Here is an 18,073-nt window from a genome sequence, read left to right on the forward strand (position 1 = left end):
AACCACTTTTCGCACTTGTGTTAGTGTTGAAAAACCACTTTTCGCACTTGTGTTAGTGTTGAAAAACCACTTTTCGCACTTGTGTTAGTGTTGAAAAACCACTTTTCGCACTTGTGTTAGTGTTGAAAAACCACTTTTCGCACTTGTGTTAATGTTGAAAAACCACTTTTCGCACTTGTGTTAATGTTGAAAAACCACTTTTCGCACTTGTGTTAGTGTTGAAAAACCAATTTTCGCACTTGTTTCGTGCAGGAAATCACTTTTGCACTTGGATTAGTGTGGAAAAACCACTTTTCGCACTTGTATTAGTGTTGAAAAACCACTTTTCGCAATTGTGTTGGTGCAGGAAACCACTTTTGCACTTGTATTAGTGTGGAAAAAACACTTTTTGCACTTGCGATAGTGTTGAAAAACCACTTTTCGCACTTGTGTTGGTGTTGAAAAACCACTTTTCGCAATTGTGTTGGTGCAGGAAACCACTTTTGCACTTGTATTAGTGTTGAAAAACCACTTTTCGCACTTGTGTTAGTGTTGAAAAACCACTTTTCGCACTTGTGTTGGTGTTGAAAAACCACTTTTCGCACTTGTGTTGGTGCAGGAAACCACTTGTGCACTTGTATTAGTGTGGAAAAACACTTTTCGCACTTGTGTTAGTGTTGAAAAACCACTTTTCGCACTTGTGTTGATGTTGAAAAACCACTTTTCGCACTTGTGTTGGTGCAGGAAACCACTTTTGCACTTGTATTAGTGTGGAAAAACCACTTTTCGCACTTGTGTTAGTGTTGAAAAACCACTTTTCGCACTTGTGTTAGTGTTGAAAAACCACTTTTCGCACTTGTGTTAGTGTTGAAAAACCACTTTTCGCACTTGTGTTAGTGTTGAAAAACCACTTTTCGCACTTGTGTTGGTGCAGGAAACCACTTTTGCACTTGTATTAGTGTGGAAAAAACACTTTTCGCACTTGTGTTAGTGTTGAAACACCACTTTTCGCACTTGTGTTAGTGTTGAAAAACCACTTTTCGCACTTGTGTTAGTGTGGAAAAAACACTTTTCGCACTTGTGTTAGTGTTGAAAAACCACTTTTCACACTTGTGTTAGTGTTGAAAAACCACTTTTCGCACTTGTGTTAGTGTTGAAAAACCACTTTTCGCAATTGTGTTAGTGTTGAAAAACCACTTTTCGCAATTGTGTTAGTGTTGAAAAACCACTTTTCGCACTTGTGTTGGTGCAGGAAACCACTTTTGCACTTGTATTAGTGTGGAAAAAACACTTTTCGCACTTGTGTTAGTGTTGAAAAACCACTTTTCGCACTTGTGTTAGTGTTGAAAAACCACTTTTCGCACTTGTGTTAGTGTTGAAAAACCACTTTTCGCACTTGTGTTGGTGCAGGAAACCACTTTTGCACTTGTATTAGTGTGGAAAAACCACTTTTGCACTTGTATTAGTGTGGAAAAAACACTTTTCGCACTTGTGTTAGTGTTGAAAAACCACTTTTCGCACTTGTGTTAGTGTTGAAAAACCACTTTTGCACTTGTATTAGTGTGGAAAAAACACTTTTTGCACTTGTGATAGTGTTGAAAAACCACTTTTCGCACTTGTGTTAGTGTTGAAAAACCACTTTTCGCACTTGTGTTGGTGCAGGAAACCACATTTGCACTTGTATTAGTGTGGAAAAACCACTTTTCGCACTTGTGTTTGTGTTGAAAAACCACTTTTCGCACTTGTGTTAGTGTTGAAAAACCACTTTTCGCACTTGTGTTGGTGCAGGAAACCACTTTTGCACTTGTATTAGTGTGGAAAAAACACTTTTCGCACTTGTGTTAGTGTTGAAAAACCACTTTTCGCACTTGTGTTGATGTTGAAAAACCACTTTTCGCACTTGTGTTGGTGCAGGAAACCACTTTTGCACTTGTATTAGTGTGGAAAAACCACTTTTCGCACTTGTGTTAGTGTTGAAAAACCACTTTTCGCACTTGTGTTAGACCAGTATACAAAAAAAAAAAAAAAAAACTTCTAAAAGGTGCCAATAATATTGTCCGGGCCATTTTAGGATTTGTGTGTGGAATAAGCTAAGATTTAGTAATTTTTTCAGCTTTTTTTGTTTTGTTCCACTGCAAACCAAAGAAATACAAATGTGGATGCCAAAATATTTTTAAATTTAAACAATTTTCTGGAAGAAATAGTGCATTATTTGAAAACAGTGCAAGGGTGCCAATATTTTTGGCTGACGATTGTATGTATATTGTTAGGTGTGTGGGGGTAGGTAATGAAATACGTTTGTCCAGATAGAATTGTATGGGTTTAGCGTGCTCCGTATGCCGTGAAGCCACCTCAATGTATCTAAGTTCAGGCCGGATGTCCGTGTAAGCGTTTATGTGTCTCCGTGTGAGGGGTGGAGCTATGCTAATTAGATAGGGCATCAGGATAAATTCCCAGTGTGTAATTGCCCTTGTGATTTTTCCTTTTGTTCTTATGACATTTACTCGGCCAGCCATGCACTCGGCACATAATTGCAAACAACATAATTGCCGACAGTACCCAGACACTCTAACCTCGCCCAGCCGAATCTTCTCCATGGGCCTCAAGAATGGCCGTGAGGCCATGTCCCGAAGGACGATTGGTTGAGGAATGATGGGGCGATGCGACGGCGCTGCACGATTGGTTGGAGTGTGACATCATCGTCAAACATTCTAGCGCTGGAGGAAAAAAGCAAAGCAACTGCCATTTTGCTCTCTCTCATTCTGGGCTTGGTCGCAGGCGGTCGCATTCGCGTTCTCTCTCTGTTCCTGGCTATGGTGAAAGCGGACGCATTTCCCTCTCTCTGTTCCAGGCTACGTGAAAGACGGACACAACTCTCTTTCTTGGTGCTGGCTCGTGATGATTGTGCTCCGTGTCGTGTGCACCTGAGAAACATCGGAGCTTGGTGGAGCGTGGAGCGATCGGAGGAGGAAGGAGTTTTGCCACCGCTTCACAGATCAGTGTGCTGTATGGCGATTCGTGCCATCCAGACCAGAGTTAAATGCCGGCGGGCAGGAACATTATTCTCTTTCATTTTCCCCTTGTGGGAATTTTTGTTTTCCAACTCTTACCAAAACTTTCCAACTTTCCAAAATTAAATAACTTTCGTTTTCCCCTTGTGTTGAATACGAGTTCGTGTGGAGGCGCCTCAATATAGGAATTATAGATTTTACTGCACCTTTCGTTTTGTTATCCTTGCATTATTTTCATTAAACCCATTATTTGTTGCATTTTCAGTCCCTTGTGTTCTGTCTTGTTTATCCGTGGTGGGTTTGAGGACGCCCAGTGAACTCCGTACAGGTAAGCCCTGGCTACCCTCCACCCCCCGCGTGTGGCAAAGGAACCGCAATCGATTCGGCTCAGACGCCTCGGAGTCCTAGCTCGCTCGACCATCCGTCACCCAGGGGTCTTAACCCCGGGGACGCGACAATATGGATGTATTTCTTGCATTGAAATATGCAGTTGTATCTTTTTATTCAATGGGCACCTGGACATCGAGCACACGATGGTTGTGGTCGAAGATGAAAATCACTCGCTGGGCAAAACATCAAGCATTTCCTGCTGTACAACTGTACGAGTTGATAATGAATTAAATTTTGAAGATGGACTAACCAAACTACAACCACGTTTTTGCAACAGAAACAGTGTACTGCCAGCTGTGCAGCACAGTATGAGCCGGGCTCTTCTTTGGTTGCTCAAACATTCCCTCATCAAAATCTTCCTATCATAAATCCCAACCAGAAATTTCACATTCGTTCATGAAAGTATTGCAGTTTCTTTTCACTAAATTGGTTTGTAAATTGTTGGTGCAGCACATATGCAAGGAACAAAACAGCGAGTGAATAAGCAAACATACTTGGTGGTGGATTCTTGTTTTGGTTATTCCACACAACCAACACCTTGGCTAAGCTTGGTGTTCGTGCAATCTCAGTGACGACACGCAGCAAACTGTCAAGTCTGTCATAGGTGAGGATGACAGCTGTGAATCCACGAGCTCGTGCAGGCTCCAGTGGCAGAAATAGTGGGTTCATTACACCTCGCCAGCACTATGCGCACACAGACAAGTTACCGAATTAACCAATGTGCTATCCTTAACAGAAAATAAAAATAATCATTATCAAAAAGTCAATAAATATGCAGCACGTGTATGCAAAAGCTAAATGCTTAAACTTAACTAACACCTTAAGTGACAAACTAAAGGCTTAACGAACATCACCATAACAATCTCAAACTAAATCTTGAAATAAATCCACAATAACACGTGGCATAAGTGGTAGGTTTCAGAACTGGTGGTTAAATTACAAAATGATACAACAAACTTTATGCAGCTCTCCAAGCGCATTTCAAATCAATATGTTTATATTGGTTGCAATTGGTGTAATTCACTTGTGATCCGAGCCCAATAACGAATCCCTCATTTTAGGCAGGTCCACTAGTCGGCCAAAGCATGATATTAAGCTGCGCCTTTTTGACTCAGTAAATGAAGTTTGTTGTTGTCAAGTTGAAAAATCAAAGTGTTTGGCACAGCGAAGAAAATAACAGAGCTCCTCAATTTTTTGTATGGTGTTGAGGCTCGTGGAGGAGCTTAGACACAGAAATGATCAGGATGTAACAGAACGAAAAGAACAGTAGAAAGAGATGGGATACACCAACAACAGAGTTGAGGGACAAAATAGAGGGAGATTTGGAGAAGAAAGGAACGTGGGGAAGAATGACAACAACACAAAGACAAAGGTGGAACATGAACACAGCCACAAACTCTCAATCACAGAAGTGGAAGTAAAAACTGGAGCCTCAGAAAGAGGTGGGCTAAGGGAGGATTAATTGGGTAGAAACCATCATGGTCATGGATATGATATTAGCTGCGGGGCAATCCCAATGTACCCCGGTATTGGTGTTACAGGTGAGTGACATGGCTCGGTGGATTTCTCCCCCATTCATTCACACAAATCCCATAACCATCCACACACATTCCAATAATCATCAAGCACGTGTTTCACCCCCCTGCAGGACCATGGCATAGATTTCATAACACATGTGTGTGTGTTTCTACGAGGCAGCGGGAAGGTAGCATACAAGCAAGATGGTGGGGGCGCTTCAGGCTGTGGTGCCCGCAGTCCAAAAACAAGTCGCCCGACCTACGACTTATTCACCCCCCCACCCCCTCCCCCCCTTTAACTCTTGGCCCCGTGACAGGCAAAAAGCTCCTTAGCTGTCGTCCCGCCAGGAAGGTCTCCACACCATGCTCCATCGCCTCAGGCTTTCACACAGCCTCAAGGGTTGCCAAGGGTCTCCACACCTCCACATGCCCCTCCCCCCAAGCCCTCTCACTCCCACAGATCTCCCGATGTCTCTGTTATCTACTGTTGTACTTGTGTGCTTCCCTCTCTCTCCCCATCTTGTCTCCCACCCTCTTTATCTTATGTTTTTGGTGTCAGTTTGTTTTTATGTGATTAATGTTAGCTCTTACACAAGCGTCGATGTTGTACACAAAAAATAAAAAAATAAAAAAAATAAAGGAAAGTCAAGGAGTGTGGTGGTGAGACGAGGAGTGGTGGTGAGACAGAAGCCCCTGTGAAGAGTTTGGGAAGATGGTATACAGTGGAGTTGAATGATGTGGGATGGGTGGAGGAGGTGAGGAACAATATTTTGAGAGGTTTGAAGAGGATTGATGGATGTGGTTTTCCAGGTAAGTTGAAGGTACGGTGTTTGAAGTCTGGATTGATGCCACGAGTATTGTGGCCATTGATGATGTATGATATTGTGATTGGGCATGTAGAGAGGATGGAGGTTGTGGTGAGCGGGTTTGTGAGGAGGTGGTTGGGAGTGCCATGCTGTTTGACGAACATTGCCTTTTATGGTCAGGGTGGAAAACTCCAGTTTCCCTTGACATCATTAACCGAGGAGTTTAAGGTGGTGAGGGTGCGGGAGTTCATGATGTTGCGGGATTCAAGTGATGCAGTGGTAAAGAATGCTCTCCCAGAGAAGAAGGGAAGTCATAAGTGGATTGCAAGAGCAGAGGTGGACGAGATGGAGGAGCGGTTGCAATAGGAGGAGGTCGTGGGGGATGGTACAGCACGGGAAGCACAGCTTGGGGTGGATGAAGCATGAGCGATGGGGAAAGGCATGTGTGAAAGAGAGGAGGAAGATGGTTGAGAGGGAGGTGAGAAGAAAGGAAGAGGTGGGGATATACAGTCAAGTGAAAAAGTAAGTACACCCCATGTAAAGTTTTGACTTTTTCAACATATTTCAACATACAGTTATTTGATCTTCATTTCAACAATATTGTTAGATAAATGTGATATAATATAACAAATATCATGAACATTTACATTTTGTAGTCCATTGTATAATTTAAATAAACATAAATGCAAATTTCGCATGTGGAAAAAGTAAGTACATCCTTGGCTCTAATAGGTGGTATTGCCCCCTTTGGCAGACACAACTTCAAGTAGGCGTTTCTTATAACTGTCTACCAGTCTCTGGCATCGACTGGGAGAATTTTTTTCCCACTCCTCCATGCAGAATTCTTTCAGCTGTGCGATGTTTGAGGGGTTTCTTGCATGCACAGCTCGTTTCAAATCCCCCCACAACATCTCGATGGGATTTAGATCCAGGCTTTGACTTGGCCATTCCAGAACCCTCCATTTCTTTCTTTTCAGCCATTCGTTGGTGGATTACTGGTATGTTAAGGGTCATTGTCATGTTGCAAGGTCCACCTTCGGTTGAGCTTCAACTTTCCGACAGATGGCCTCACATTATCCTCAAGCACCCTCTGGTACAATGAAGAATTCATAGTGGATTAGATGATGGTGAGCTGCCCAGGCCATGATGCAGCAAAGCTGCCCCAAACCATAATATTTCCACCACCATGCTTTATAGTTGGTATCAGGTTCTTGTGGTCAAATGCTGTCTTTGGTTTTCGCCAAACATGTCTTCTGGTACTGTGGCCAAATAGCTCTACCTGTGACTCATCTGTCCAGAGCACATTGTTCCAGAAGTGCTGGTCTTTGCCTAGGTGTTCATTGGCGAACTTTAGTCTTGCCATGATGTTCTTTCTGGACAGCAAAGGTTCCCTCCTTACACACCTCCCATGTAGATCAAATTTGTGCAACCTCTTTCTAATGGTAGACTCGTGCACTTTGACATCAACAGTGGCAAGAGCTACCTGTAGGTCCCGTGATGACATTCTGAGGTTCTTAGAGACAGACTTCTTTCAGCATCTTGCGGTCTGCTCTCGGGCTGAACTTGCTGGGGCGCCCTGACCTGAACAAGTTGGCAGTTGTTTGGAATCTTCGCCGCTTGAAGATGATCTTCCGGACAGTCGAATAATTGATTTCAAATTGTTTGGAGATCTTTTTAAATCCCTTCCCAGACTCGTAGGCATCTATAACCTTCTTTATGGAGGCCTCAGAGAGCTCTTTTGATCTAGGCATGGTGACGCCGCACACTTTAATGACAAAGAGCAAACCAAACAAAATTTGTGAGGTTTAAATAAGACAGGTTCCTCCAAGATCCTCTCTGACAATGTTCTAATCATTTGCACCTGAGCTGGTGCACCTGATTCTAATTTTAGGTATTTGAAGTAGTGATAAATGTCGGGGTAAACTTCCTTTTTCCACATGCGAAATTTGCATTTATGTTTCTTTAAATTACACAATGGACTACAAAATGTAAATGTTCATGATATTTGTTATATTATATCACCTTTATCTATCAATATTGTTGAAATGAAGATCAAATATCTGTATGTTGAAATATGTTTAAAAAGTCAAAACTTTACATGGGGTGTACTTACTTTTTCACGTGACTGTATGTGAAAGCAGTCGGACAGGCACAGCAAGGTGTTTGGACGCGGTTGGAAGGTGTGCAGGTGAGAACATTGAAGTGGCAAGAGATTTGGAGGATGGAGCCAATATTGTTGAATTTCCTGTTGCGGGCAATGCATGATGTGCTTCCGTCACCAGTAAACTTGAGATTGTGGGGGTTGTTGCAGGAGGACAGATGTTATTTGTGTGGAGGTGTGGGAATGGTGCAGCATGCACTGAGTGCATGTTCAGTCGCATTGGCAGCAGGACAATACAGGTGGCAACATGATCAGGTGCTTGCGGTGGTGGTGCAGAAGATGCAACAAGAGGTGCTGAGATCGAGAGAGAGAAGAGTGGAGAAGGAGACTGATGGGGGAGAGGTGTGGTTTGTCAAAGAGGGCCAATTGGTAAAAGGTGGAAAGAGGAGGAGGTGGAAAGGAAGAGGGCTGTCAGATGTTTGTGATTGGCAGGTGGTGGCAGACCTAAAGCCACAATTGGTATTCCCAGAGGAGATCTGTGTGACAAGGTTGCGGCCTGACATTGTAATTTGGTCAGGTGCAACAAGACAGGTCATCTTCGGGGAATTGTCTGTACAGTGGGAAGAGAACATGGAGGAGGTGCACGAGAGGAAGAGAGGAAAGTACAGTGAGCTGGAGGCAGAGTGCCGGGAGAAGGGTTGGCGAGTTTCGTGTCAGCCATTTGAGGTGGGGTGTAGAGGGTATATTGGCAAATTCCTTTTCTGCATTTCCTGCTCGGCTTGGAGTGTGTGGGACGTGGCCCAGGTTGCCTTGAAAGGCTCATTTTGGATATGGAGGAAGTTTATGGAGGCACGTCGAACGGTGTAGGTTGGTTGTGTTTTTTTTGTTACTATTATTATTTCTTATTTTGTGTATCTGAGTGAGTGAGTGGGTGAGGGTGTGTGTTTTTGCATGAATTAATTTTTGCATGAGTGTGTGTGTGTGTTTTTGTATGTTGAGTGGTGTATGTTGTAAGGGTAGGTGGCTGGTTGGTGTTGTGTGTGTATGTGTGTGGATGTGTGTGTATGAATGATCTGGTGTGTTTTGTTGGTGAGTGGTGAAGGGTATAGAGGTGGGTGTTTGAATGTTCCACCATGTTTGTTTGGTGCTGTGGAATCTGGATGTGGAGGTGTTGCTGTTGTAGTCTGCGTTGCTGGGGGTGGGGGTATGTACGCATCCAGGTGTAGTTGCTGCATGTGGATGTGTATGTGGATGTGGATCCAGGCTTTGCATGTGGATCCAGGCATGTGGATCCAGGCTTTGACTTGGCCATTCCAGAACCCTCCATTTCTTTCTTTTCAGCCATTCGTTGGTGGATTACTGGTATGTTAAGGGTCATTGTCATGTTGCAAGGTCCACCTTCGGTTGAGCTTCAACTTTCCGACAGATGGCCTCACATTATCCTCAAGCACCCTCTGGTACAATGAAGAATTCATAGTGGATTAGATGATGGTGAGCTGCCCAGGCCATGATGCAGCAAAGCTGCCCCAAACCATAATATTTCCACCACCATGCTTTATAGTTGGTATCAGGTTCTTGTGGTCAAATGCTGTCTTTGGTTTTCGCCAAACATGTCTTCTGGTACTGTGGCCAAATAGCTCTACCTGTGACTCATCTGTCCAGAGCACATTGTTCCAGAAGTGCTGGTCTTTGCCTAGGTGTTCATTGGCGAACTTTAGTCTTGCCATGATGTTCTTTCTGGACAGCAAAGGTTCCCTCCTTACACACCTCCCATGTAGATCAAATTTGTGCAACCTCTTTCTAATGGTAGACTCGTGCACTTTGACATCAACAGTGGCAAGAGCTACCTGTAGGTCCCGTGATGACATTCTGAGGTTCTTAGAGACAGACTTCTTTCAGCATCTTGCGGTCTGCTCTCGGGCTGAACTTGCTGGGGCGCCCTGACCTGAACAAGTTGGCAGTTGTTTGGAATCTTCGCCGCTTGAAGATGATCTTCCGGACAGTCGAATAATTGATTTCAAATTGTTTGGAGATCTTTTTAAATCCCTTCCCAGACTCGTAGGCATCTATAACCTTCTTTATGGAGGCCTCAGAGAGCTCTTTTGATCTAGGCATGGTGACGCCGCACACTTTAATGACAAAGAGCAAACCAAACAAAATTTGTGAGGTTTAAATAAGACAGGTTCCTCCAAGATCCTCTCTGACAATGTTCTAATCATTTGCACCTGAGCTGGTGCACCTGATTCTAATTTTAGGTATTTGAAGTAGTGATAAATGTCGGGGTAAACTTCCTTTTTCCACATGCGAAATTTGCATTTATGTTTCTTTAAATTATACAATGGACTACAAAATGTAAATGTTCATGATATTTGTTATATTATATCACCTTTATCTATCAATATTGTTGAAATGAAGATCAAATATCTGTATGTTGAAATATGTTTAAAAAGTCAAAACTTTACATGGGGTGTACTTACTTTTTCACGTGACTGTATGTGAAAGCAGTCGGACAGGCACAGCAAGGTGTTTGGACGCGGTTGGAAGGTGTGCAGGTGAGAACATTGAAGTGGCAAGAGATTTGGAGGATGGAGCCAATATTGTTGAATTTCCTGTTGCGGGCAATGCATGATGTGCTTCCGTCACCAGTAAACTTGAGATTGTGGGGGTTGTTGCAGGAGGACAGATGTTATTTGTGTGGAGGTGTGGGAATGGTGCAGCATGCACTGAGTGCATGTTCAGTCGCATTGGCAGCAGGACAATACAGGTGGCAACATGATCAGGTGCTTGCGGTGGTGGTGCAGAAGATGCAACAAGAGGTGCTGAGATCGAGAGAGAGAAGAGTGGAGAAGGAGACTGATGGGGGAGAGGTGTGGTTTGTCAAAGAGGGCCAATTGGTAAAAGGTGGAAAGAGGAGGAGGTGGAAAGGAAGAGGGCTGTCAGATGTTTGTGATTGGCAGGTGGTGGCAGACCTAAAGCCACAATTGGTATTCCCAGAGGAGATCTGTGTGACAAGGTTGCGGCCTGACATTGTAATTTGGTCAGGTGCAACAAGACAGGTCATCTTCGGGGAATTGTCTGTACAGTGGGAAGAGAACATGGAGGAGGTGCACGAGAGGAAGAGAGGAAAGTACAGTGAGCTGGAGGCAGAGTGCCGGGAGAAGGGTTGGCGAGTTTCGTGTCAGCCATTTGAGGTGGGGTGTAGAGGGTATATTGGCAAATTCCTTTTCTGCATTTCCTGCTCGGCTTGGAGTGTGTGGGACGTGGCCCAGGTTGCCTTGAAAGGCTCATTTTGGATATGGAGGAAGTTTATGGAGGCACGTCGAACGGTGTAGGTTGGTTGTGTTTTTTTTGTTACTATTATTATTTCTTATTTTGTGTATCTGAGTGAGTGAGTGGGTGAGGGTGTGTGTTTTTGCATGAATTAATTTTTGCATGAGTGTGTGTGTGTGTGTTTTTGTATGTTGAGTGGTGTATGTTGTAAGGGTAGGTGGCTGGTTGGTGTTGTGTGTGTATGTGTGTGGATGTGTGTGTATGAATGATCTGGTGTGTTTTGTTGGTGAGTGGTGAAGGGTATAGAGGTGGGTGTTTGAATGTTCCACCATGTTTGTTTGGTGCTGTGGAATCTGGATGTGGAGGTGTTGCTGTTGTAGTCTGCGTTGCTGGGGGTGGGGGTATGTACGCATCCAGGTGTAGTTGCTGCATGTGGATGTGTATGTGCCCCTGCTGACCCACCTTAGCTGACCGTATCGAGGTTGAAGGGCCGAAACGGGATGATGCTGAGGACCTCGACTGAGGACCCGGTCAGTGCGGCACACTTGTGACCAGGTGTGTTTTGAACTGAATATATATAATCGGGAGATTAAATCAGACGCGGACGTAGCTTCAGGACTTCGATCTTTAATTTTGACAAGCTTTCGACCAACAAAGGTCTTCTTCTTAGTCTACAAAAACAGCAGGCATGTATATCAGTCAAGTATGTATAGTGATACGTGTGTAAGATGTGTGATATGTGTAGAAAATGCATACAAAAGGAAGAGCCACGCCAAAGCTCACTCACCGTCCCCAAGTTCAACGGAAGTGAGGCGCACCTTACAGTTACCGTTTGCGTTACAGTTCCGGTGCACGTGCATATACAAATATAGAGATACATACATAAATACATAAACACACAAGCATATATGCATTATGCATATACCATTTATATTCATATAATATATTTATTTATTTATATAAATTACATATAAAGGTAGAATTAATGAATGGATGAATGAATGAATGAATGAATGAATGGGTTACGGTTAAAGATTTGATTGGGTTGATGTAGGAACATTCTTTAATCATCAAAATTTATGCCATGAGGGATTTTTGTCTGAAGTTTATGTATCCAAAAGGACTCACGTTTCAGAATCGTGGTGTGTGATCGATTTGTGATTGATTCAATGGCAGAGATTTGAATGTCATTTATCGAGTGATCCGGTTGATTAAAGTGTATCGTGTAAGGTAGAGATTTGCCCTGACTGGTGTGGAAGTTATTGATTTCTGACCGGGTGTTATTAAATCGTGTGTAGAGTGTATTCTCAGTTTTTCCAACATATTGTTTGGTGCACTTTTGGCAAGTGATTAGGTATATGACCCATGTAGATTTGCAGTTCATTTCAGAGGTGATGGGGAATTTTTGTCCAGTGCGAGAACTACAAAATTTGTTTCCTTCTCGTAAATGCTTGTGAATAATACATTTGTTTGCTGTGCATTTATAGAAGCCAGGCATCCTAGTTTCTTTGTTGTGGGGCTGTGGGTGCTTTGCTTTTACCAAGAGGTCCCTGAGTGTCCGACCACGTCGAAATGATGTTGGTGGAGGTTGAGGAAATGTGGTGCCGAGTGTTTCTGATTGATGGAGGAGAGGAAGGGCCTTATTCAGAATACTTGGCAATTGGGATGAGGTCGGAGAGGAGGTGGTTACCAGTGGGACACGGTTAGTTGCAGGTTTGGGTTTGTAAGTCAGAAGGTCTGCTCTCGGTATGCGTTTTGCTTGGTTTATTGCTTCTTTCACAGAGTGAGGGTCATAGTTTCTAGCAATGAAGTGTGTTTCTAATTGGCAGAGAGAAGTTTCTTCTGCCATTTTTGTTGAGCAAATGCGTCTTACTCTGAGTGCTTGACTGTATGGTATGCTTGCAATTGTATGTTTAGGATGAGATGAAGAAGGGAGAAGGTAAGACTGAGTGTCTGTTGGTTTGGTGTATAGTTCTGTTTCGAGTCTGTTATTTTGAAGCGTGAGTGATGTGTCTAGAAAGTGAACTTCGGACTGTGAGCTGTCGAATGTAAACTTGATGGTCGGATGAATCAAATTTAATTCATTTTGGAATTGTGCGAGACTACGGGGGGATTTTGACCAGATGAACTGGATGTCATCAATATAACGTACCCAGGATTTTTCCAAGATTCCGTGATGAGGTTGTGCATTGATCTTGGCCTCTATCAATCCCATGAAGATGTTAGCGTACGACGGTGCAACAGGGGTACCCATAGCGGTACCTTGAGTTTGAATGTAATGTCGTCCGTTGAATTGGAAATTATTCAGTTTGAGTGTCAGTTCTAATAGGCACATAAGGTCTTGAGTAGGTGGTATTGGGACTTGTCGTGTATCGAGGGCTTTGCGGCATGCAGACAGGCCTTCTGAATGTGGAATATTAGTGTAGAGGGATGTAACATCTGCTGTGACTAAATGGTTTGGGAGTTGAAAGGTGAGTATATTCTGTTCAATCCTTGGATGTGGGTCAGAAAACTGGTTGTGTCCTTGAGGTACGAGGAGAGATTCATCACGAGAGGACGTAAATGACAGTCAACAAATTTTGATCTTAGAACAGTTGGACATGTGCAGCCAGATACGATTGGTCAACCTGGATTGTTTACCTTGTGTATTTTAGGAAGAAAATAAAGGTTAGGGCAATGAGGATCTTTAGGAACCAAGCGAGATTTGATGGTTTTATCCACCCGAATAGAATCTACTACCCTTTTAACCTCTTCAAGATGTAAAAGGGTAGGGTCGGATGGGAGCTCTTTGTAAGTATCACTATGTAGTTGACGATTAACTTCTGCAACGTAATCGGTAGTCGACATAATGACAATGGCAGTACCTTTATCTGCTGGCTTTATGACTATCTTTTCATTATTTTGTAGATTGTGAAGTGCTCGTCGCTCTGCCTTTGTAAGATTCTCCTTATGTCTGGAACAATTATATTTTTGTGCCACCTTTTCAATTTCATTGCTCACTTGTTCCATATAGACATGGGGATATGGATTGTCAACACGTGGTGTCCAGGTGATTTTTGGTTTAGGTAAAGTGAGTTGTGGTGTATTAGTATTGGTGTATGTGATTGTATGCGTGGTTGTTGGTGTTGGTGTACTGCCATTGTACCAGATAAAGGTACTGCCATTGTCATTATGTCGACTACCGATTACGTTGCAGAAGGTAATCGTCAACTACATAGTGATACTTACAAAGAGCTCCCATCCGACCCTACCCTTTTACATCTTGAAGAGGTTAAAAGGGTAGTAGATTCTATTCGGGTGGATAAAACCATCAAATCTCGCTTGGTTCCAAAAGATCCTCATTGCCCTGACCTTTAATTTCTTCCTAAAATACACAAGGTAAACAATCCAGGTAGACCAATCGTATCTGGCTGCACATGTCCAACTGTTCTAATATCAAAATTTGTTGACTGTCATTTACGTCCTCTCGTGATGAATCTCTCCTCATACCTCAAGGACACACCCAGTTTTCTGACCCACATCCAAGGATTGAACAGAATATACTCACCTTTCAACTCCCAAACCATTTTAGTCACAGCAGATGTTACATCCCTCTGCACTAATATTCCACATTCAGAAGGCCTGTCTGCATGCCGCAAAGCCCTCGATACACGACAAGTCCCAATACCACCTACTCAAGACCTTATGCGCCTATTAGAACTGACACTCAAACTGAATAATTTCCAATTCAACAGACGACATTACATTCAAACTCAAGGTACTGCTATGGGTACCCCTGTTGCACCATCGTATGCTAACATCTTCATGGGAATGATAGAGGCCAAGATCAATGCACAACCTCATCACGGCATCCCGGAAAAATCCTGGGTACGTTATATTGATGACATCCAGTTCATCTGGTCAAAATCTCCCGTAGTCTCACACAATTCCAAAATGAATTAAATTTGATTCATCCGACCATCAAGTTTACATTCGACAGCTCACAGTCCGAAGTTCACTTTCTAGGCACATCACTCACGCTTCAAAATAACAGACACGAAACAGAACTATACACCAAACCAACAGACACTCAGTCTTACCTTCTCCCTTCTTCATCTCATCCAAAACATACAATTGCAACCAGTCAAGCACTCAGAGTAAGACGCATTTGCTCAACAAAAATGGCAGAAGAAACTTCTCTCTGCCAATTAGAAACACACTTCATTGCAAGAAACTATGACCCTCACTCTGTGAAAGAAGCAATAAACCGAGCAAAATGCATACCGAGAGCAGACCTTCTGACTTACAAACCCAAACCTGCAACTAACCGTGTCCCACTGGTAACCACCACCTCTCCGACCTCATCCCAATTGCTAAGTATTCTGAATAAGGCCCTTCCTCTCCTCCATCAATCAGAAACATTCGGCACCACATTTCCTCAACCTCCACCAACATCATTTCGACGTGGTCGGACACTCAGGGACCTCTTGGTAAAAGCAAAGCACCCACAGCCCCACAACAAAGAAACTAGGATCCCTGGCTTCTATAAATGCACAGCAAACAAATGTATTATTCACAAGTATTTACTAGAAGGAAACAAATTTTGTAGTTCTAGCACTGGACAAAAATTCCCCATCACCTCCGATATGAACTGCAAATCTACATGGGTCATATACCTAATCACTTGCCAAAAGTGCAACAAACAATATGTTGGAAAAACTGAGAATACACTCTACACACGATTTAATAACACCCGGTCAGAAATCAATAACTTCCACACCAGTCAGGGCAAATCTCTACCTTACACGATACACTTTAATCAACCGGATCACTCTATAAATGACATTCAAATCTCTGCCATTGAATCAATCACAAATCGATCACACACCACGATTCTGAAACGTGAGTCCTTTTGGATACATAAACTTCAGACAAAAATCCCTCATGACATAAATTTTGATGATTAAAGAATGTTCCTACATCAACCCAATCAAATCTTTAACCGTAACCCATTCATTCATTCATTCATTCATTCATCCATTCATTAATTCTACCTTTATATGTCATTTATATAAATAAATAAATATATTATATGAATATAAATGGTATATGCATATATGCTTGTGTGTTTATGTATGTATGTATGTATCTCTATATTTGTGTATGCACGTGCACCGGAACTGTAACGCAAACGGTAACTGTAAGGTGCGCTTCACTTCCGTTGAACTTGGGGACGGTGAGTGAGCTTTGGCGTGGCTCTTCCTTTTGTATGCATTTTCTACACATATCACACATCTTACACACGATCACTATACATACTTGACTGCTGTTTTTGTAGACTAAGAAGAAGACCTTTGTTGGTCGCAAGCTTGTCAAAAATTAAAGATCGAAGTCCTGAAGCTACGTCCGTGTCTGATTTAATCTCCCGATTATTTATTAAATGCAATGAGACGCCCTGCTCGTACTGTGGAGTTTCTACTATTTCTCACAGATATATATATATATATATATATATATATATATATATATATATATATATATATCTCACAGTATATATATATACACACACACATAAAACCCCTGGCAGATAGAATGTCCAGTCACGTTGCCTGATGGCACACACATCAATGAATCACGTTGCCTGTGAAACACCGGGATGACAACAGTTTATAGCTGGGCCAAGATTCAAACCCATGCTAGACAGCTTAGAGGCGAGTGTGGGTACCGGCATTAGTTGGCGGATGTTATAGATCCCACGGGTGTCCTTCGTGAAGAGTATGTGAACTTGTCCTGGCACCATGGCCAAATTACAAATTTCTACCCTAACTACTGCTGGGAAGGCAATGGCAAACCACCACCAAGCATAACCCGTGCCAAGAAACTGCTTCGACAGCAGCGACACTCTCAGAGTGGAATATATATCACCAGATCTAAAACTTTTACTCAAAATCCACACTGGCTTGACAAAATCAGAGTAATGCGGAAGATTCCATCTACTGTTGATTTTGACATCATCTCCTATACCCGTCCTGTATGGGATATGCACAAACTACTCCATGGGCCTTGCATCCTTAAAAAAATGGAAATCATATGAAAAAACTTGCCCTTTCTGATGAGCTTCATAACTATGAATGCAGACAAAACCAGCTCGGTATATTGTAAAAGGAATGAGACTTTGCCGCTTGGTGTTCTCTTTCAGTTAAAGCAGTTTCTCGATTTTCATTCCCAACAATCATGAATATGATGGACATTGCAAACGAAAAGAATGCTAAAGTAACCGAGTCTCCTAATTGGCTCAAAACACTTCGATCACAAAACCTTGCTGCTCTAATTTTGTAACCTTGCACAACACCTAGGTGGTCTGGCTATTAAACACCTCATACCTGTCTAGCCTTACCCGTGACCCGTTTAATTACATATGTTGTTGACCCATTTTCTCATGACCTCAAAAGGTTGTGTGTATTATCCATGATGAGTGGTGGCGTGTTGGTTTCAATACACAGGGCCAAAATGTGTGCTTCCATAAACTTGTCTTAAAGCAGCACGAGGATGCACACAAGTTCACATGTTTTAAAAGAGAGCATCACTTCATCATTGTGCAGTGGATGATACATTCTGGAGAATAAAAGTGTTCCTACGCATGTGTTGGCAGAGGCAAGCTAAGGTGTGATCAAACACATGTGGGCAGTAACATGATCCGACACAGTCACCCAATAAGCTTGAGGCTCATATGAGACAAAGAGAGGAGGCTTGTTGGTGAAGCACGGAAGGTTTGTACAGTGGGCCACAACAGGGCACGCTTCATGCGGCGTGGATCGTCGAGATGGTCAGGGGCACAGGCACAGGAAGCGGGGTCAGCATCGGCTACCCCGGGGATAGGCAAACCAGGACGGCTTTAGCTGACAGACCCACGCAAAACAAACGCGGCCGTCTGGGGTTGCTTGCACCCCCGGCTTGCATTCGATGAAGGGGCTCATTCGTCAAGGCTTTAAAGAGTCGGCCGAGAGGGAGGAGGGGCGG

The 18,073-nt window shown here is 43.0% G+C and overlaps 1 protein-coding gene across 4 annotated transcripts in view; it reads right to left on the bottom strand.

The window, feature by feature from the left end:
* EXT2 (exostosin glycosyltransferase 2) overlaps positions 1 to 18,073 on the bottom strand; it is a 300,617-nt gene that overhangs the window by 171,457 nt on the left and 111,087 nt on the right. For all 4 annotated transcript variants that reach the window (XM_068123895.2, XM_068123894.2, XM_068123892.2 and 1 more), the window contains one exon: positions 3,875 to 4,064. In XM_068123895.2, the coding sequence (XP_067979996.1) occupies positions 3,875 to 4,064 (190 nt within the window). The remainder of the gene's footprint in view (positions 1 to 3,874; positions 4,065 to 18,073) is intronic.

This window comes from Myxine glutinosa, chromosome 8 (genome assembly GCF_964187855.1).
Source record: "Myxine glutinosa chromosome 8, kmMyxGlut1.1, whole genome shotgun sequence".
NCBI classification, from domain to species: domain Eukaryota; kingdom Metazoa; phylum Chordata; class Myxini; order Myxiniformes; family Myxinidae; genus Myxine; species Myxine glutinosa.